This window comes from Borostomias antarcticus, assembly GCF_949987555.1.
Source record: "Borostomias antarcticus genome assembly, chromosome: 9".
Lineage (NCBI taxonomy): Eukaryota > Metazoa > Chordata > Actinopteri > Stomiiformes > Stomiidae > Borostomias > Borostomias antarcticus.
This window is the reverse complement of record NC_140242.1, coordinates 16,179,837-16,201,367: the sequence shown is the minus strand read 5'-3', so window position 1 is coordinate 16,201,367 and position 21,531 is coordinate 16,179,837. Positions and strand designations below refer to the sequence as shown.

Sequence of the window (21,531 nt, the reverse complement as noted above, 5' to 3'; positions counted from 1 at the left end):
TACAATTATAAACTGAAAGTGTCTCTGCTCCACTAGTCTGACACTCAGATTGAATTGCTATTCAGATTCAGTAGAGTGGGTCGCAGCCTCGCAGCACAGAGCAACGGTGTTCACGTTATGAAATGACTAGCTCCAGAGTTTACAGATTTCCTCATTAATGTTATGAGGTTCCCCAGCTATTAGCAATGGATTTAAATATGAAATATTGCCAAATAGGCGCTTTTGCTTTTGGAAATCATCGTTCACCTTCTAGATTAACCAACTGCAGCCCTCAGCCCTTTCAACTTTTTTTTCCTAGATTTGTGTTGGCCCCAAACGTTGGCAGAAATAAGCGAGTGGTCTGAAAGTAGTTTGGTGAACTGGACTGATGGTTGGCACGTGCACTCTGCTTAGGGAGTAGCAGAGAGGAAAGGGAGTAGCAGAGGAGAACCAGAGCTCTACACACATGCACACTGCCCCAGAGGGACAGAGTAGCAGACAGGGAGAGAGACACGCACACTGCCTCGACGCAACTCGGAAATACGACTCATTCTTAAATTGACGGTAGTAATAAAATGGGGTATTGTGCCATTTTTGACGGCAGGCTATCGCGGTCCCTTTCAAGTATCAGCATACCGTGCAACATATATACATACACACATACTTACATGCACACATACATACATACATACATACATACATACATACATACATACATACATACATACATACATACATACATACATACATACACACATACATACACACACAACATACATGCATATATACACACAAACATACATGCATACATACATATATGTGCATGCATACATACATACACACATACATACATGCACACATACACACAACATGCAGACATCCACACTAGGGTTAGATATTTTTCCCGAAATGTGCATTTTTTTTCCTCCCGGGATTTGCGTCTCTCTTTCCCGGTATTCCCGGGAAAAATATTAATGTTTTTCATTTTATGGTGTGGAGGCACTCAGGCACTCACTCAGGAGGCACTGGTGTGGAGGCACAACTCTAATAATTGTGACCTATAATCTATATTGAGATAAAGTTCACATGCAGAATAGCTTGAACTCTGGAGGTGTGTTTGTGTGCTGTTTGTCATCTAAACGAACGCAGTTTAAATGGCAATAATAATCAGCAGCTTCTACTTCAGTAATGCTCGGATGTAGCCTATGTGATCCGACTGCAGGGAAGCACTAACAGCCGGCCTGGTTATACACAATAAACTTAAGACATTTCATTTGTTAAATTCACCATGAGGTCGCTGCTCCGAAATGATCACTCAAAGCTCAATGTTTACAGAATATTTATTTTGCAGTCATTTGTAGAACAGTTCACCACAAATATCTTAATCTTTTTTATAAAGTGACTGTGACAGCCTGTGCAATTAAATGTCTCGAAAAAAAAAAACAGGTTTGCATGGCATCCATAATATGAGAAAAACAGAGGTTAGTCTTTTTATAAAGTACGCCTAACAGTAGCCTGTGAAATTAAATAGGCCTAATTTATGTTTTTGGTTGCTCAGAAATATCTCCACACGAAGCTGGAGTGGCTGGACATGGCCTATGGGATGTTGTGGGGTAGCCCACGCACGCGGTAGCCTACGGTAGGTTACGTCGTGCAGAAAAGAGACATTCACGTCACTACGCACGCACTGTGTGCAGAGATTGCAATAATATCATGCAGCTGTCAAAATAATAATTAAAACCCATGGCAATGGATTTTTTGGTCAAATTATTAATTCAATTATTAATTATTATTGAAATTGCAATTCCCGTTTTCCCGCTGTTCATTTCCCGGGAAATGAGAAATGGTTCTGAGGATGGGTCCTGTGAATACCGGTAGTACCTAATTAACTCTAATCTACACACACTTACATACACACATACATACATACATATATACACACAAATACGTACATACATACAGTACATACACACATACATACATACTGTACACTCATACATTCATACATACTGTACACTCATACATTCATACATACATACATACATACATACATACATACATACATACATACATACATACATACATGCATGCATACATACACACACACACATACATACTGTACATGTTCAGAGTTTCGTCGACAAAAACTAGACTCAAATTAAGGATAGGATATGTGTGTGTGTGTGTGTGTGTGTGTAGGGAGCGTGCTACAGCGGAGCAGTGTCTGCTGCATGCCTGGCTGCAGCCCAAAGACCAGACCAGCAAGACAGAGGGGGAGGTGGAGGTGACGGAGTGCCCCCCCAGCGCTGAGCCCCCCTGTCCCCCAGACAGTCACAGCCCCACCAGGGAGGAGGAGGAGGAGGGGCCAGTGACGGAGGAGTTGATCGTCATGGCGGCGTATGCGCTGGGCCAGTGTCGTCACACGGGGCAGGAGAGCATGGTGCCGGACCAGAAGGCTCTCATCTCCAAACGCTTTAAGTTCCAGGAACCCTTCAGCAGCCTGCACGAAGTCCCCGGGGAGTTCATCTACTGAAGCCCCACCCTCTCCTGTACACCCTCCCTCCCCCCGCTCCCTACCTCTACACCACGCCAGGTCACACCTAGCTCCGCCCCTTCCTGTCCACCCCTCCCTCCCACCTCTACACACGCTTTAACCTATCCAGGCCTCTCCTCACTATTCTCAGAGTTAGGTGGTTGATTTGTGATTGGCTGTTGGTCGCACTTATAGAAACAGACTGGATGAAAACTCACTCAGTCTCCACCCACAGCATGACCTGAACCATTTCCTGTCTCTCTCTCTTTTGTTCAGACTGCAAGCTAATCAGATTTGTTTCTGAAATACGACATTTAGGACTGACTGTCCACACTGTTATTTTCTAGTGATCAGATTGGATTTGTGTTTTCAGACATCTTTGACCTGTCTGAATTGGTTGCTCTGGAAACTAACGACGTAGGCATGAGTAGGCCTGCGTTGCTCCGCCGGTAGTCTGGCGTCGCCCCACATGGCAGCAAACAGGCCTTTCTCTTCCATAACGCTAAAGCTACCACGTCTTAAAGGGATTCAATGGAGTTTCAGAAGGTGGTCCCCGAAAACTGTGTATCATGTGTCTTCTAGCATGGTGGTGCCCTGATTACACAGCATACAACCATAAATCACCTTGACCCACTCCTGTAATAGAGCGTTCATTAATTCTTATCAGATTTGAGTGGCCAGAGGATCCAGACTGAGACTCGTCAATCGTATTTCAAACCACCTCTGAATGTGGCTAATTCTTATTAGCAAAAATCTGTTTCCATGTGGTGTTTTGCTGTTGAAAGCGATCGGGTTCCAGTCTGGATGCTGAACGTGAGATCTGAACAGCCGAACATCAGGACAGTCAGTCACTGTTAGGCCTTGTTGTGTGGTCACTCTCTTCTGGTTGTGTTTTCTTGTTCTTGGGTGCCATGCTCGGTGATTTATACAGATGATTTTGGGCCATAAATGGAGTTGTATAATTTTTTGTATTTTGATTTGTTTTGTTTTTATTTGTGTCATGTGTTGTCTGCCTTGTCTTTACTGAGCTGTTCTGTTTCTGTGTACGGTTAGAAACATCTTTGGGGGCATCTTTGGGGGCATAGGGATAACTATGTAAATTAAACAAATGTATGTTTTAAGAGTACTGTATGTTTATAATAATACTGTTTAAAAGCCATTGCACATGTCTGCACCAGGGCTTCCCTGGGTTTAAATCTGTTCAGCAATAAACTGCAGGTCCTCTACCCTTGTAGATCCTGCAGTAAGTCGCGGGTGTTCCTAACTTCCTCTAGAGACTGTAAATTGGTCTAAGTTTGTCTCCATCAAATGAGAAGCTTGTTTTTATGGGAACATCTGAAATGTGTACATGTTCTGATACTGTAAATAAACACCTGTCTTTAAACCTACAACTCTGAGATAAATATTGTTCTTTGTAAAAGAGATGAGAAAGTCAGTATCCTGTGTGTGCATGCGTGTGTACCCGTGTATGTGCCCCCGTCTGTCTCTCTTTCCATCTGTCACACACACCATTCTACCAAATGATCACTAGGTGTCAGTGTTTGCTCACATTTCTGAGTCTAATAGCCTAGTTGTTGTTTTTGTGATAGATCAGATCATCACCCATGTTCGCTATAAATTACCGAAAGACGGGGCGTTGAACACCTACCATCGTGCCAATAATAACTAATGCATCTCCAGATGACAGATCAGTGGAAAGGAAAACATTTGGCGCGCCTAGTTTGACAGTAACCAAGCAAACATGATTACCGGTTATTCTGCCACTACTCCCATACTTCATCAGTCATGATAATGAACAATCCAGTGCTTCTGTGCCATCGCTCCATGGCTCACAGAATTAACTAATGCTTATAACTAACTTTCCACCGACCAAAGACAGACGTTTTTGGCACCCTAATGTAACTCTTACGCTTGGTTCAAACAAGCTCAGTGGTGACTGAAGAAGTAGGTCTACTACTGTATAATAGTCAGCAAATATTGAATAGCAGATTAAAGCAGCGCATAATTCACAGTCTTATGTTCCTCAAGGAACGAGAAGGATTAAGTAAGTAATTAAATATTGAATATCAACAGAGTTGTGGCATATCAACGTTACACTACTAGTAGTATCTGTAAATCATCTTTAGCTGTCCTGAATATAAAGTTTGTTCCGTGGATGAATCAGACTGCTACTGTGGCGTGAACATCCTTTTAGCCATGGGTGTGCCTGTGGATTGTATAGAGAATACCGTCCCATAGGGGGCAGTGTAGGACAGATCAGTATAGGCTCCTTTGTCCAAGTAGGTCTATCTGCCTACCGCAATACTACAGGACACGCCTATCACACGATACACCCACTACCACAGGACACGCCTACCACACGATACACCCACTACCACAGGACACGCCTACCACAGGACACGCCTACCACACGATACACCCACTACCACAGGACACGCCTCTGTGTCCATTTTCAACAGTAAGTTTAGGTACCAATAAACAGGTGGTTAAGGTTAGGTTAGGGATGAGGAGGGGCATTCCCCACAACCAAACTCACTGGGTTAGGGGTTAGGGTCCCTGAGTTCTTCCGGCTGATGTGTGATGCCCATATAGGCTTACTGTGTACTACACATGTTCAGTCATGAAGGCCTACTGTGTACTACACATGTTCAGTCATGAAGGCCTACTGTGTACTACACATGTTCAGTCATAAAGGCCTCCTGTGTACTACACATGCTCAGTTCAGATCAGAGGTGCACCACAACACAAGCCCTGTAGAACCACGATGGCGGAATGGTTCCATCGTTTCTCCTCGGCCTCCCTGATAACTCAGCACTTTGGCGGCCCCTCTTGTTGTCATAAAAACTGCAGTATACAGTATACTAGCAGTACAGTGTACTAGCCAGGACACTGAAATTCTAAAATAATAAATTCACAGGCCATGCGGTATCTTGTCACAAAAATGATTTTTCTGGGTCTTGCTAAAGTCAATTAGATTGCTGGATTATTCATCTAATCTGTGGAAACCAGATTGATTTATTGTTGCTATGGGAGTTCATGGAGTCTTTTGTGACAGAGACCTCCATCAGACCCCCCCACCCCCCCTCGAGTGCTGTAATAATAATAAATAAAAAAGTTATCTGGTCTGTATGTTTCTATAGTGTCTCCTGTTTCTATAGTGTCTCTGTAAAGTAGCCTGTTTCTATAGTATCTATGTACAGTAGTCTGTTTCTATGGTATCTATGTACAGTAGCCTGTTTCTATAGTATCTATGTACAGTAGTCTGTTTCTATAGTATCTAGGTACAGTAGTCTGTTTCTATAGTGTTTATGTACAGTAGTCTGTTTCTATAGTATGTATGTACAGTAGCCTGTTTCTATAGTATCTACTGTATGTACAGTAGCCTGTTTCTATAGTATTTATGTACAGTATCCTGTTTCTATAGTATCTATGTACAGTAGTCTGTTTCTATAGTATCTATGTACAGTACAATAGTCTGTTTCTATAGTATCTATGTACAGTAGTCTGTTTCTATAGTATTTATGTACAGTATCCTGTTTCTATAGTATCTATGTACAGTAGTCTGTTTCTATAGTATCTATGTACAGTAGTAGTCTGTTTCTATAGTATCTATGTACAGTTGTCTGTTTCTATAGATATATGTACAGTAGCCTGTTTCTATAGTATCTATGTACAGTAGTCTGTTTCTATAGTATCTATGTACAGTAGCCTGTTTCTATAGTATCTATGTACAGTAGTCTGTTTCTGTAGTCTGTTTCTATAGTATCTATGTACAGTAGTCTGTTTCTATAGTATCTATGTACAGTAGCCTGTTTCTATAGTGTATCTCTTTCTGGTTATCGTTTCACTCTGTGTGCCGGTCAGGATGTTTTATTCTCTGTGCTCTGTCCTGGAAAGGTCATTGTTCTTCTTGCAGAGGGCTGGGCAATAAGGGTTTGCATGTTAGTGTATAATACTGAATAGAAGGGCTATCAGCTTCCTGTAGTTTTGTGTAACACATTGTGACACCCCAATGTGCATGATTTGTTTTGGAGTTGAAGAATCTACAAATCTGACAAATGGAAAATAATGAAAGAGTTTAGCTCTTTCTCTCTCTATGGGGTTAGATCTGTTTCAATATACACCACATATTTCACAAATGTTTTTTTGTGGTTCACAAATACATTTCTGTGGTTCACAAATAAATTCTTGTTTCACAAATGTTTTTTGGTGATTCACAAATAAATTCTTGTTTCACAAATGTATTTTTGTGGTTCACAAATATATTTCAAACTCACAAACATGTGCACTGCTTGTATTTACTTGCACCCGAGACACGAACCATTCTGGCGAGAGAGACACGAACCATGAAACTGCTGACACAAATCAAAATTGATTTTGAAACAGATCTACCGTCAACCCTATGATAGTTATTTTTCATAATGTTTATATATATATATTTCTGTGATTCACAAATACATTTGTGTGATTCACAAATAAATTCTTGTTTCGCAAATGTATTTTTGTGGTTCACAAATATATTTCAAACTCACAAACATGTGCACCGCTTGTATATACTTGCACCGCTTGCATTTACTTGCACCGGTTGCATTTACTTGCACCGGTTGTATTTACTTGCACCCGAGACACGAACCAGAAATCTATTATGAAACTTTTTGAAAAAATCTACCCTGCCTCATCTCCAGCCAATCAGATTACAAGGCAGCTCCGACCAATTAGTGTGCGCAGCGAGTCTCAGAATCACTTCGAGGACAGCAAGCGAACGAGAAGATCTGTGAAGAGCTGCGACCAGTGCAAGCTAACAACTTTCAGATAAGTTCACTTCACACAAGAGTACTTTATTGTGCTGGTTCGCCCGACATTGTGTAAGGAAAACTAAAGCCACATGCATTTGCTACCTGAGATCTCTTTAATGGTAACGTAAGCTAGTTAGCTTGTCACGCTACCATCGTGTGTCCATCGTATACTTTCATGTTATCCAACTTAATAATTCAGTGTTCCCTCGGTGGAATCATGAACACATTTCCAGGAATTGTAGCTAGCTAACATTAGCAACTAGAAAGTACATTTCCTGGAGAAAATGTGAGGTGGGCTAGCTGCTGCAGCTGTATGTAACAGCTACTGCTAGAACTATGGACCAGGCAATCTCCATGCACCCACCGGCGAAGACCGTGCGTCTGTAGCCCAATCAGGGGCTGAGTTGTGGGGCCCGTGGCGTAGATAGTGGCGTGGTGGTGAGACTCCGCCCCCTCAGGTCAGAGCCAGTCAGGGACAGTGTACCCCTCTCCGGGCCACCTACCTGACTCAACCGGTGAAGACCGTGTCTTCACCGGTTGACACTCTCTCTCTAGCCCACTCAGGGGCTGAGTTGTGGGGCCCGTGGCGTGGATAGTGGCGTGCTGGTTAGGCCCCGCCCCCTTGGGTCACAGCTAGTCGGGGACAGTACAGTGACCTCTGGGCAATTTCCATGCATCCACCAATGAAGACTGTGTCTCTAGCCCACTCAGGGGTTGAGTTGTGGGACGTGGATAGTGGCGTGGTGGTGAGACTCCACCCCCTCAGGTCAGAGCCAGTTGGGGACAGGGTTCCCCTTTCCACGCCACCTACCTGACTCCACCATGAAGACCTCCAGGCAGTCTCCTTGCACCCACTGGTGAAGACTGTGTGTCTCTAGCTCAATCAGGGGCTGAGTTGTGGGGTCTCTGGCGTCGTGGCGAGACTCCGCCCGCTTGGTTCAGAGCCAGGCGTGAACAGTGTAGGCCGCACCGGGCTATCCACCTGCCTTCACCAGTGAAGACCGTGTGTCTCCAGCCCACTCAAGGGCTGAGTTGTGGTGTCCGTAGCATGTTCAGTGGCATGGTGGCGAGACTCCGCCCCCTTGGGTCAGAGCCTGTCGTGGACAGTGTAGGCCATCACCAGTGAAGACCGTGTGTCTCTAGCCACCTCAGAGGCTGTGTTGTGAGGTCCGTGGCGTGGATAGTGGCGTGATGGCGAGACTCCACCCCCTCCGGTCAGAGCAGGTCGGGGGCAGTGCACTGACATCCGGGCAATCTCCATGCACCCAACAGTGAAGACCGTGTGTCTGTAGCTCACTCAGGGGCTGAGATGTGGGGACAGTGGCATGGATAGTGGCATGGTGACAAGACTCCGCCCCCTCGGGTCAGAACCGGTCGAGGACAGTGTACTGCTCCCCGGACCGACCACATGCACCCAACCGTGAAAACTGCGTCTTTAGCCAACTCAGGGTCTGGCGAGACTCCGCCCCCTCAGGTCAGAGGTTGTGGGGGGCAGGTCAGTGATTGCCAGGCCATCCCCATGCACCCCTCATTGGAGACCATGTGTCTATAGCCCACCCTGGGCCGAGCAGTAGCTGTGGAGGTGTTGTATGGAAGTTGAGGTTAGAAGCAGTAGCAGTGAAAAGCAGTAGGTGTTTGTTATAAGTACTGCTAGTACTACACTCAAAAATAGATTAGACCACTCATCATAACTCATAGTTTTATTGAGTTCAATAGCTGAAAGAGGAGAACATATATTAATATGAGTTTGCAGCCTGAAAAAGAGTGTCATTCTGAATATTTCTTTGAATATAAAGAGAGAAAGAAAGAAAGATAGAAAGAAAGGAAGGAAGAAAGAAAGAAAGAAAGAAAGAAAGAAAGAAAGAAAGAAAGAAAGAAAGAAAGAAAGAAAGAAAGAAAGAAAGGATGGAAGGAAGGAAGGAAGGAAGGAAGGAAGGAAGGAAGGAAGGAAGGAAGGAAAGAAAGAAAGAAAGAAAAAAAGAAAGAAAAAAAGAAAGAAAGAAAGAAGGATGGAAGGAAGGACGGAAGGAAGGAAGGAAGGAAGGACGGAAAGAAAGAAAGAAGGAAGGAAGGAAGGAAGGAAGGAAGGAAGGAAGGAAGGAAAGGAAGGAAGGAAGGAAGGAAGGAAGGAAGGAAGGAAGGAAGGAAGGAAGGAAGGAAGGAAGGAAGGAAGGAAGGAAGGAAAGAAAGATGGATGGATGGATGGATGGATGGAAGGAAGAAAGGAAGGAATGAATGAATGAATGAATGAATGAATACGAATGCTACCACAGTAGTCATAAAAGGGTGCCTGTACAGAGAGCCTGCACGTGTCCCCAAATTCAAATCCCAACTGACACTGTGAGCATCCTCTCATTCACTTCAATGGAAAGGCATGTTGGCTTCAGACAGTTCTCTCTCAAAAAGTATAAAGGTCACAGCCTAGATATTGACACCGTAGGAATCCTGAGAAAATGCTGAACATTTTAGGCTATGATATGAGTGGGCCCATACGTTTCAATGGAGAGTGCAGTTGCCGAACAAATCGTCATACAGCGAAAACTATAAGTCACACGGCTTAGATACTTACATTGTACGAATCAGCACAGTTATGGGAACGTTTCGATATATAATATGTGTATGAGCTGTTAAAACTGTAGGCATAGCGACAAGTTAGAAAAAGGGTAAAAATGCAAAATTAGCAGCTCAAAAGCTAGAGTGCATTGCCATACGTTTCAATGAGGAGCGCAGTTGCCGAACAAATCGTCATACAGCGAAAACTATAAGTCACACTGCTAGATACTTACATTGTACGAATCAGCACAGTTGTGTGAACATTTTGATGTATAATATGCGTGTGAGCTTTCAAAACTGTAGGTGTGCTGCCTTTCATTAGAAACGCATTTTAGAAATAGTTGAGTTGATTATTTTAGGTGTTTACTGCCACCTAGTGGATAGTTTGGTACCTAGAGTATTTGCAGGAATTCTGCACATTTCTTCAGTTGAGAACGAGTCACGCAGCAGAGCTCATGTGTTGCAGCGTTATTTTTCTTGTTACGCTTCTGCCTTGGATACTATTTGTCTGTAAGTACACGAATCCTGTAGATAAGTAGTCTAATGTTTACCTTTTTGTAGAAAACGTGCGTTTGAGCCATTTTCTCTGTAAGAAACAATGTTTGTTTGAACATGCTCTAGCTACGCTAGCCAGCCTTTTGATGCTAGCTGATTTAGTAGACCAGGCTAACAGTTTATCATTAGTTTGTTGCTAGTCACAGTTGTATGCATGTATGTTGTATGTATTGGTATAGACATAATTTAGTTGAACATGAGAGAATGTTGTTTAGCCTGTTGAACATACTTTTTCCTGAAGATTATTTTCATGTGGATTTGACTATAGATATATGGCAAATTTGATTGTATTTTGTAATTGGATTTCTCAGTGAGATTAACAACATTTCAATTGTGTAATCAGTGTGTTCGCATATCAGTAATTGTGTTTGTGTACTAATGAATGTGTATTTGATTTCTGTATTGTATTTCAGTTTTACAACGAGACTCTTTCATTAAACTACAAGAAAAGTCAAGCCTTGTGATTGGGAGATGTCAAGTTGTTAGCTACCTGTCTAGCTCTGCATAGTAACGCGCTGCCAGGGCAGTATAGTAAAAAGACAAGAGCACAGCGGGCTCAGGCACAAGAAGAGAACACTCAGCAAGCATGAGTCTACGGTCAGGAAAAGGATATCTGAAGGATAGTCACTCTGCTACGCAGCCACAAGCAACAGAGCAACAAGCTACTGAAGAACAAAAAGTGGAGGAAAAGGAGCAGCTATTAGAGGAGCATGAGTCTCCTTATGAAGACAATGATATCGAAAATCAGTCTAGGTCATCTCGGCGCTCCAGCAGACGGTCATCATCGTCTTCAGCCGCCAAAGCGCATGCTAAGGCAAAAGCTGCCCATGCTAAACTGGCCTTTGCAGAGAAAGAGGCTGTTTTGATGAAGCAGAAAGCGGACCTAGAGGCCAATCTCTACATACTGCAAAGCCAGAAGGACGCTGCTGCTGCTTCAGCTGAAGCTGCAGCATATGAGGAAGCTGAGGATCTCGAAAGCGGGGAGCAAAGCTATAAATCAATGCCTACGCTACAACCGGCACTCAGCAACATACAACGTACTAGTGAGTACATCCAACAACACTCCCAGCTGTTCATCAAGGAATCTCCATCAAGGGAAAATCCAAGAGAGCCACAAAAGTCATCCAAGAAGCATTTGGAAGTTTTCAGCACTGGACCAGCTAGTCATCAGAGAGTACACAGTCACAAACAGCCTGGTTTCAGAGACACTGAGCCTACAAGACAAGAAATGACAGAAAATAAACCAACAGAGTACTCACCTGAGCCACAAGGGGCACCAGACCTCGCAAGGTACCTCATTCGCCGTGAGATGGTGAGTTCAGGCCTTCTGCAATTTGATGATAGACCTGAAAACTATTGGTCATGGAAAGCATCTTTTGTGAGTGCTACGAAGGATTTGAACCTGTCATATAGAGAGGAGCTGGACCTGATGACAAAATGGCTTGGCTTGGAGTCAGCAGAACAGGCGAAGAGGATTCGCTCAGTATATGTCCTCAATCCCAGAACAGGACTCAACATGGTTTGGCAACGTCTTGAAGAATGCTACGGGGCACCGGAGGTCATTGAACACGCTCTACTCAAGAAGATTGAAGACTTTCCGAAGTTAACCAACAAAGACAATGCCAAGCTACGAGAACTGGGTGACATTCTCCTCGAGCTGGAGGGTGCTAAGGAAGATGGGTATCTTACAGGTCTCTCATATTTGGATACGGCTCGTGGAGTGAATCCAATAGTGGAAAAGCTCCCCCACAACCTCCAGGAGAGATGGATGGCTCATGGATCCCAGTACAAGGAGGACCACAGAGTGGCATTTCCCCCGTTCTCTGTCTTCACCACCTTTGTACGACGTCAAGCAAAGATCAGGAACGATCCATGTTTCACTCTCACCAACTCAAGCAGCCATGCCCTGTCCAAAACAGAGAAACATGTCAAGAACAGCTACAGAGCCTCTGTAAGTGTGCACAAAACAGAGGTCTCACCAGAATCCCGAGACAACCAACCTGGTCCTGCTGGGAAGAAAGTGGATGACCCCGATCGTCAATGTCCAATACACAACAAGCCACACCCACTCAAGAAGTGCCGAAGCTTCAGAGGCAAGTCTATAGAAGAGCGAAAATCATACCTGAAAGAGAACCGCATATGCTACAGATGTTGTGGGTCGACTCGGCATGTAGCAAAAGACTGCAAAGCGGCAATCAAGTGCCTTGAGTGCAACAGTGAAAGACACATAACAGCCCTGCATCCAGGCCCTTTTTCTTGGACCACAGAAAGTGTTATGGTTGACAAAGAGGAGAGTCAGGAACAAAGCGAGAATGCGTCTTCAGTCACCTCAAAGTGTACAGAGGTCTGTGGGAATGCAGATGCTCCACGCTCATGTGCCAAAATCTGTTTGGTCAAGGCATATCCTGCAAGCAGGAAGGAGAAAGCGATCAGGATGTATGCAGTGCTTGATGAACAAAGCAACAAATCGCTTGCGAAGACAGAGTTCTTCAATCTCTTTGAAGTCCAGGCAAGCTCCACTCCATACACACTGAAAACGTGTGCAGGAAAGATGGAGACTTCAGGAAGGAGAGCTGTTAACTTCATGATAGAGTCTATGGATGGAAAACTGCAGCTTTCGCTTCCCACCTTGATTGAGTGTGACATGATGCCAGATGATCGAACAGAGATTCCCTCCCAAGAGGTTGCACGCCATCACCCTCACCTACTGCCAATTGCTGACAAGATCGCAGCTGTAGACCCAGATGCTCCAATCCTCCTGCTCTTAGGAAGAGACATCTTAAGGGTGCACAAGGTGCGTGAGCAAATCAACGGGCCTCACAATGCTCCGTATGCGCAGCGGCTTGATTTGGGATGGGTCATAGTTGGTGAAGCCTGTTTGGGAACGGTTCACAAACCTGCAGAGGTCAATGTCTACAAAGCAAACGTACTGCACAACGGTCGCACATCCTTCCTCAGCCCATGTGCAAACAGTATCCTGGTGAAAGAAGACTATGGTGGCACGACACAGCAACATAGGTCAGTCTCTTCTGCTTTTGAGGAGGACACTGCCCCCACTGTGAGTACAGATAACTTGGGATGCTCTGTTTTTGAAAAGTCTAAGGATGATGACAAACCAGCACTCTCCATGGAGGACAAAGCCTTCCTGAGCATCATGGATGAACAGGTTTACCAGGATGACAGAAACCACTGGGTGGCACCTTTGCCATTCCGCTCTCCTAGACGCCGCCTTCCTAGTAACAGAGAGCAGGCCATGAAGCGTCTCTGCTCACTGCGGAGAACTCTGGAGAGAAAACCAGAAATGCAGTGTCACTACATCAAGTTCATGCAGAAGATGCTGGATAATGATCAAGCAGAGCCTGCTGCACATCTGGAGGAAGGTAAAGAACACTGGTACCTTCCGACATTTGGTGTTTATCACCCACAGAAGCCCGACCAGATCAGGATTGTGTTTGATTCAAGTGCGGAATGTGACGGAGTGTCTCTGAATAGTGTGCTCCTTAGCGGCCCAGACTTGAACAACACCTTGTTGGGTGTTCTCCTGCGGTTCCGGAAAGAACCTGTAGCCCTGACAGTAGATGTACAGCAAATGTTTTATTGCTTTGTCGTGCAAGAAGATCATCGAGATTACCTCAGGTATCTCTGGTATGAGGACAACGACATTAGCAAGAATGTGGTGGAGTACAGGATGAAGGTGCACGTTTTCGGAAACAGCCCTTCACCTGCGGTAGCCATTTACTGCATGAGGCGAGCTGCTCAAGAAGGTGAGCGAGAACACGGATCTGATGCAAAGCAGTTTGTAGAGAGACAGTTCTACGTCGACGATGGTCTTGCCTCATTCGCAACTCCTGAGGAAGCCATAGACATCCTGACAAGAACCAGAGAGATGTTGGCAGAGTCCAATGTGTGGCTACACAAGGTAGCATCTAACAGTGAACAAGTGATGGAAGCTTTCCCTGCAGAGGATCGTGCTAAAGACCTGAAGGACTTGGACCTTGGAGTTGATCCTCTTCCTCTTCAGCGTAGCCTGGGGCTCTCCTGGGACCTGGAAACAGACAGCTTCACATTCCAGGTGTTCCAAGAGGAGAAACCATTCACACGGAGAGGTCTCTTGTCCACAGTCAATAGCTTGTACGACCCTCTTGGGTTTGTGGCACCCATAACAATGCAAGGAAAGGCGCTACTCAGGGAACTCTCATCTGACCATAGCGAGTGGGATGCGCCACTCCTCCCAGAAAAAGAAGCTGAATGGAACCTCTGGAAGAACTCTTTGAGGGCTCTCGAAGACCTGCACATCCAGAGGTGCTACATTCCAGTCTCGCTGTCTACCACCCAGAGAAGGGAACTGTGCATTTTTTCAGATGCGTCCACAGTGGCAATAGGAGCTGTGGCCTACTTGAGAGCTGATGACACTGAAGGACAATACCATGTTGGATTTGTCATGGGGAAGTCCAAACTAGCCCCTCGACCTGCTCACACCATTCCACGTCTCGAGCTGTGTGCAGCAGTACTGGCTGTTGAACTGTACGAGCTGATCCGAGATGAGATTGATCTGGATGTGGATTCTGTCAGGTTCTTCACAGACAGCAAGATTGTGCTTGGCTACATCCACAACTCCACAAGACGGTTTTATGTGTATGTATCCAACCGGGTGACGCGTATCAGAAAATCCACACACCCTGACCAGTGGAGCTACGTCTCCACAGACCTGAACCCAGCAGACCTTGCCACTAGGTCTCTACCAGCAGCTCACCTGCAACGCAGTGCTTGGTTCTCAGGCCCGGCCTTCCTGTCTCATGGCAATGCAGAGGAGGCACCAAGTCAAGAGTCAAGTCTCTTCACTCTATTGGAGCCGGAAGCTGATGCTGAGATTCGACCTGATGTTACAGCCCTGGTTACCAAAGCCTCAGAGTCTCAGCTGGGTTCTCAACGCTTCGAACGATTCTCAAGATGGATCACACTCCGTCGGATTATGGCCCGGCTCATCCATGTTGCCAAATCTTTCCATGAGAGAGCAGAGGATGCTGAATGCAAAGGCTGGAAATGTTTCAACGATGGAGTCAGCACAGGAGAACTTTCACAGGCCAAAGCTGTGATCATTCAGTCTGTCCAGCATGATTTCTTCAATGAGGAATTACAATGTCTGGAGAAGTCAGTCCCCAGACAAAGTCCACTCAGGAAACTAAACCCTGTTCAAGATGAAGATGGTCTACTTCGGGTTGGAGGTCGCTTAGCATCTGCAGACCTGTCAAAAGAAGAAAAACACCCTGTGATCATCCCACGGACTCATCATGTTGCTACACTGCTGGTGAGATACTATCATGAGAAAGTGGCACACCAAGGACGACACATCACGGAAGGAGCCATCCGAGCTGCAGGATACTGGATCATTGGCAGCAAGCGTCTGGTTTCCTCTGTGATTTTCAAGTGTGTGATCTGTCGCAGGCTACGAGGGCGGTTAGAAGGCCAGAAGATGGCAAACTTGCCAGCAGACAGACTCACTCCTGAGCCACCATTCACCAATGTTGGGCTCGACGTCTTTGGCCCATGGACCGTCATGATGCGTCGCACAAGAGGAGGTAGTGCGGACAACAAACGATGGGCTGTACTTTTTACATGCATGGCTACCAGAGCTGTGCACATTGAGCTGATTGAGTTCATGTCAACAGACAGCTTTATCAATGCTCTGAGGAGGTTTTTCTCGATCCGTGGTCCAGCAAAGCTTCTACGCTCTGACAGAGGGACTAACTTTGTTGGCGCTTGTAAGGAGCTGGGCATCAATGAGAACATCGCAGCAGTGACAAACTTCCTTCAGGAGAGAGACTGCACATGGGTGTTTAATCCCCCTCACTCATCCCATATGGGTGGTGCATGGGAGAGGCTCATTGGGGTAGCTAGGCGTATTCTGGACGGTATGCTGCTTCAGACAGGACCTACTCGTCTCACTCATGAGATCTTGAGTACGCTGATGGCCGAAGTCATGGCAATCATGAATGCGAGACCCTTGGTGCCAGTATCAACTGACCCCGACATGCCAGCAGTCCTCACCCCAGCGATGCTACTTACTCAGAAGATGAGTGCTGTTTCCGCCCCCTCTGGAAACTTTGACATGAATGTACTGCATGGAAAGCAATGGAAACAGGTCCAGTGTCTTGCGGACACTTTTTGGAAGAGATGGAGAGGAGAATATCTGTCTACACTACAGAGTCGCAGAAAATGGACAGAGGAGAAGCCAAATGTCAATACAGGAGATGTTGTCTTGCTGAAAGACAGCCAAGTGCACAGAAATGAATGGCCAGTGGGACTGATTGTGAAAACTTTGCCAAGCAGTGACAAAAGAGTCCGTAAGGTGGAGGTGAAGATAGTCAAGGGAGGGACTGCCAAGGTATTTCTGAGGCCAGTCTCAGAGATTGTGGTCCTGCTTTCAGAGGAAACCTGCAGAAAGGATTAAAAATGCTTATAGCCAAAGGACTTTTCTTTTATGATTTAGTTAAATGGTTAGTGGGTTAAAAGTATTATTCCCAAGCGGGGAGTGTGCTGCCTTTCATTAGAAACGCATTTTAGAAATAGTTGAGTTGATTATTTTAGGTGTTTACTGCCACCTAGTGGATAGTTTGGTACCTAGAGTATTTGCAGGAATTCTGCACATTTCTTCAGTTGAGAACGAGTCACGCAGCAGAGCTCATGTGTTGCAGCGTTATTTTTCTTGTTACGCTTCTGCCTTGGATACTATTTGTCTGTAAGTACACGAATCCTGTAGATAAGTAGTCTAATGTTTACCTTTTTGTAGAAAACGTGCGTTTGAGCCATTTTCTCTGTAAGAAACAATGTTTGTTTGAACATGCTCTAGCTACGCTAGCCAGCCTTTTGATGCTAGCTGATTTATTAGACCAGGCTAACAGTTTATCATTAGTTTGTTGCTAGTCACAGTTGTATGCATGTATGTTGTATGTATTGGTATAGACATAATTTAGTTGAACATGAGAGAATGTTGTTTAGCCTGTTGAACATACTTTTTCCTGAAGATTATTTTCATGTGGATTTGACTATAGATATATGGCAAATTTGATTGTATTTTGTAATTGGATTTCTCAGTGAGATTAACAACATTTCAATTGTGTAATCAGTGTGTTCGCATATCAGTAATTGTGTTTGTGTACTAATGAATGTGTATTTGATTTCTGTATTGTATTTCAGTTTTACAACGAGACTCTTTCATTAAACTACAAGAAAAGTCAAGCCTTGTGATTGGGAGATGTCAAGTTGTTAGCTACCTGTCTAGCTCTGCATAGTAACGCGCTGCCAGGGCAGTACAGTAGGAGTGCCAGCAGTTTACAAAATGTGTGAATATTTTCAAAGCAACGGATCAGTTCAAGAGCTATGAACATTTTAAATTTTGAATGAAGTTTCTAGGAGGTGAATATTTTCAAAGCAACGGATCAGTTCAAGAGCTATGAACATTTTAAATTTTGAATGAAGTTTCTAGGACAATTATGAAGAACTAGTTCAGGTTCAAAAAAGTGGGGAGAATAATAATAAAGAAAGAAATAGTGGGAATATCACAAGTTGGGCTAGCTTCTGCAAGCTAGCCCACTTAATAATAATAAAGAAAGAAATAGTGGGAATATCACAAGTTGGGCTAGCTTCTACAAGCTAGCCCACCTAATAAGCATTATCCAGTAGGAATGAGTTCCCCAAGCTGCTAGTCAGCTTGACGACAAGTGGCTACGAGAGGAAAATAATTAAAACGGGCAAGTTCGGTAGCCTGAAATCCAGCCTGCTCGCTGCGTTCACCGTTTTTTCCCTCTCTGCTTCACAAGTGAAGTGGAAAAGTAACCTAAAGTCCTCTGAACTGAGCGAGTCTGGATTCCATGCTACCGAATTTGCTCGTTTTAATTATTTTATTTTTCTAGGCAGTCTATATTCTTCAGCCTTTTTGCATGTATGACCTAATCCAGCTGCTTTGAGAATTGTACTTGCTGGTAACATGCTTTTCTTTCATTCTCTCACTGAAGAGAAGACTGCAGAGCCCACACATTATTTGTGTTTGTATGGATTGCATTTCTGTCCCCCTTTTGGTCAAGGCAATTCTCCACTTTCGCAGATTTGACGACCGCGTGACCTGGCTGGTGGTGGCCAAAGGCTCCAGGAGGAGGATCTACTTAGAGACAACTTGGGTGGGTCAGAACATCAGCATCAAATAGGGGGGAAGTGACAAGCGGCGCATCATCACCGACATCTGCAAGCACAAAGGTCAGTACACGCGCACACACACCAATGTTCTGTTAGCCTTCAGCCTTCTTACATGTCTGTACATAAATACAGCCACATTGTCTTGACTGCCATTTGCGTCAGTAGATGCCTTGACCTCCTTACCCACCAAACTTGCTCAATGTCTTGTCACCAGGCACCACGGAACCCAGTAGACCCCAGGTGCCAGGGCGAGTGGAGATGAAGCTGGAGGTAGAAGGCAGCAAGTCTCAGAACTGAACAGACACTGGGACATTGAACAGAAAAGATATGAATGAAATAAAATGCGTACCAAGTTCCTGTTTTGTTTCTCAATGGTAAAAGTGCTTATTTATGCCCTCACTGTCTCCTGTTGGTAAAAATGAATCCATTGTCATAGATGCCATAGGGTACACTTTTCAGTTCTAAAAAGGGTTAGTTTAGGGTGAGTCTTCCGAAGGTTACCTTGTAATAAGCAGCTGGTGAAAATTGACACATGTATGTACTTTCATACCCTCCTGTTGTACCTCGTCACTTATGGGGTGCACACAACCTGCTGAATTGGGCTGTCAACAAAGAATAATTAATAATAATAATAATTAAACTTACAGTAAGAAAGACAAGTACAGTCCCGCCACCCCCCCCCCCCCCCCCCAACATGGTATCCCCACATCCTTTAAATTACTTGACTGAGTGACTGACCTTAACTTGTCATTACCATGACAACCATGGCTAGCCTGCTGCGCTGTGGTAAAAAAGAAGAGGACACTGTTTTATAACATTGCTTGTTTATGCGGTAAAATATAAATGCATTTTGCTGGGTAGCACTTCATATCATGGTAGGTTCTCCACTAACACCTGCAAATCTTAGTCTGAACAAGTCAACACACCATCCATTCCTCAACTGCACTCTGCAACCCTGGAGGACAACAGCACAGGTGAGACCACAAGCATGGTGTTCCTCACAGTAAAATGCTTCTAACACCCTTAGAATGAGTGTGAATGTATCAGCTGAGAATTTAGGGGAAACTGTGTTTACAAGTCTAAAATTCAGATTGCATTGACATCACATCAGCCATACTTGGGCTAGAAGGTGCCCATGTGAAGGTGAATTGAGCATCTACGGTAGTTGTAGAAGATACATTTGACTCCCATTATTTATTTTAATTGTATTAAATTGTATTTTATTGTATATGGTGTGATCACAATCTCCTGTAGCCTACTTCATAAAAAAGGGCAACAAAAAAGACAAGCCCGGGAATCGAAAGTGTGACTGAAAATGTAAGGTCCCTTCCCTAAACTCTGGACTTCAATTAATCCCCTAACAAAATAAGAAACCGAAGCTGAGTGACGGAACCAAAAAAAACGCGCACACTCATTGGTCGGAGCTGCCTTGTAATCTGATTGGCTGGAGATGAGGCAGGGTAGATTTTTTCAAAACGTTTCATAATAGATTTCTGGTTCGTGTCTCAGGTGCAAGTAAATACAACCAGTGCAAGTAAATACGACGCTTCGTGGTTTCCGAGGGAGATACAGCCTAGTGTCTCTGCCTCCATGGAGACCGGAGGGACCGCTGGATGGCCATTCGGAGATGTTTCGGCCCACGGTCACCACGGAGAGCCACAGAGACCAGCTAGTGTCTACTCTGGCTTCCACTAGCCGACGCATAGTGGAATACTGGAAGAATGCAGCAATACCCCCGGACAGAGAGCAACGATGACAACAGAGACGACATCGACAAACGCAGGAGGAGCAGGGGAGGAGGTGGGGCGAGCATGCAATGCACAACCAGCAGTAATGGCAAGCGCGAACAATGACATGTTTTGACAGCTTAAATACATGCGCTCTAGTGAGCTGAACCAATGCTATGACAGCTGACAGTCAGCTGGTGCTGGCGTCATGCGTGACTGATTAACCTCTGCCGACTACCCCGGCCGTGACGTTTGTGCCTCGCCTGAAGTTACGTCGGAGACTTCATAAGCGGTGCACATGTTTGTGAGTTTGAAATATATTGTGAACCACAAAAATACATTTGTGAAACAATAATTTATTTGTGAATCACACAAATGTATTTGTGAATCACAGAAATATATTTGCAAACATTATGAAAAATAACTACCATAGGGTTGACAGTAGATCTGTTTCAAAATCAATTTTGATTTGTGTCAGCAGTTTCATGGTTCGTGTCTCTCTCACCAGAATGGGTTAGACATTGTCTCGGGTGCAAGTAAATACAAGCGGTGCACATGTTTGTGAGTTTGAAATATATTTGTGAACCACAAAAATACATTTGTGAAACAAGAATTAATTTGTGAACCACACAAATGTATTTGTGAACCACAAAAAAACATTTGTGAAACGTGGTGTATATTGACAAGTATTGAAACAGATCTAACCCCATATCTCTCTTCTCTCTCCTCCCCCTTCCAAGTCTCCCTCTCTCTCCCTCTCATAATGTTTTTCATCTATCTGTCATTCTAACCCTGTTGTTCCTGTTACCCATCTGTCCTGATGCTTCCACAACTCAGCAATTAGCCCACATTAGAAATGTAGTGCCCTGTCACACCCAGCCCGACTCATCTCTCTCTCTCTGTCTCACACACACACACACACACACACACACACACACACACACACACATACACTCTCTCTCTCACTCACTCTCTCACATACACACACACTCTCTCTCACTCCCTTTCTCTCTCTCATGGCAATCGCAGGGCGCAGGGCGCAGGTGGACGATATTTATACTGAGGAGTGAGTTTGTCCATTTCAACTCAGTTACACCGACAAAATGTATTCATGGGCAGAGGCCTGTGCTTTCTGAGCGCTCTTTCTTGTTGTTGTTGTTCTAAGCTTCTGGTCTGACTTTGTGCACAGTGGAGG

At 44.6% G+C, this 21,531-nt stretch overlaps 1 protein-coding gene across 4 annotated transcripts in view; it reads left to right on the top strand.

Moving 5' to 3' along the window:
• Positions 1-3,869, top strand: part of LOC311313223 (E3 ubiquitin-protein ligase HECW1-like) — a 204,075-nt gene extending 200,206 nt beyond the window's left edge. For all 4 annotated transcript variants that reach the window (XM_084443316.1, XM_084443317.1, XM_084443315.1 and 1 more), the window contains one exon: positions 2,179-3,869. In XM_084443316.1, the coding sequence (XP_084299442.1) occupies positions 2,179-2,512 (334 nt within the window). In that variant the 3' untranslated portion in view covers positions 2,513-3,869. The remainder of the gene's footprint in view (positions 1-2,178) is intronic.
• The last annotated feature ends 17,662 nt before the right edge of the window (positions 3,870-21,531 follow it).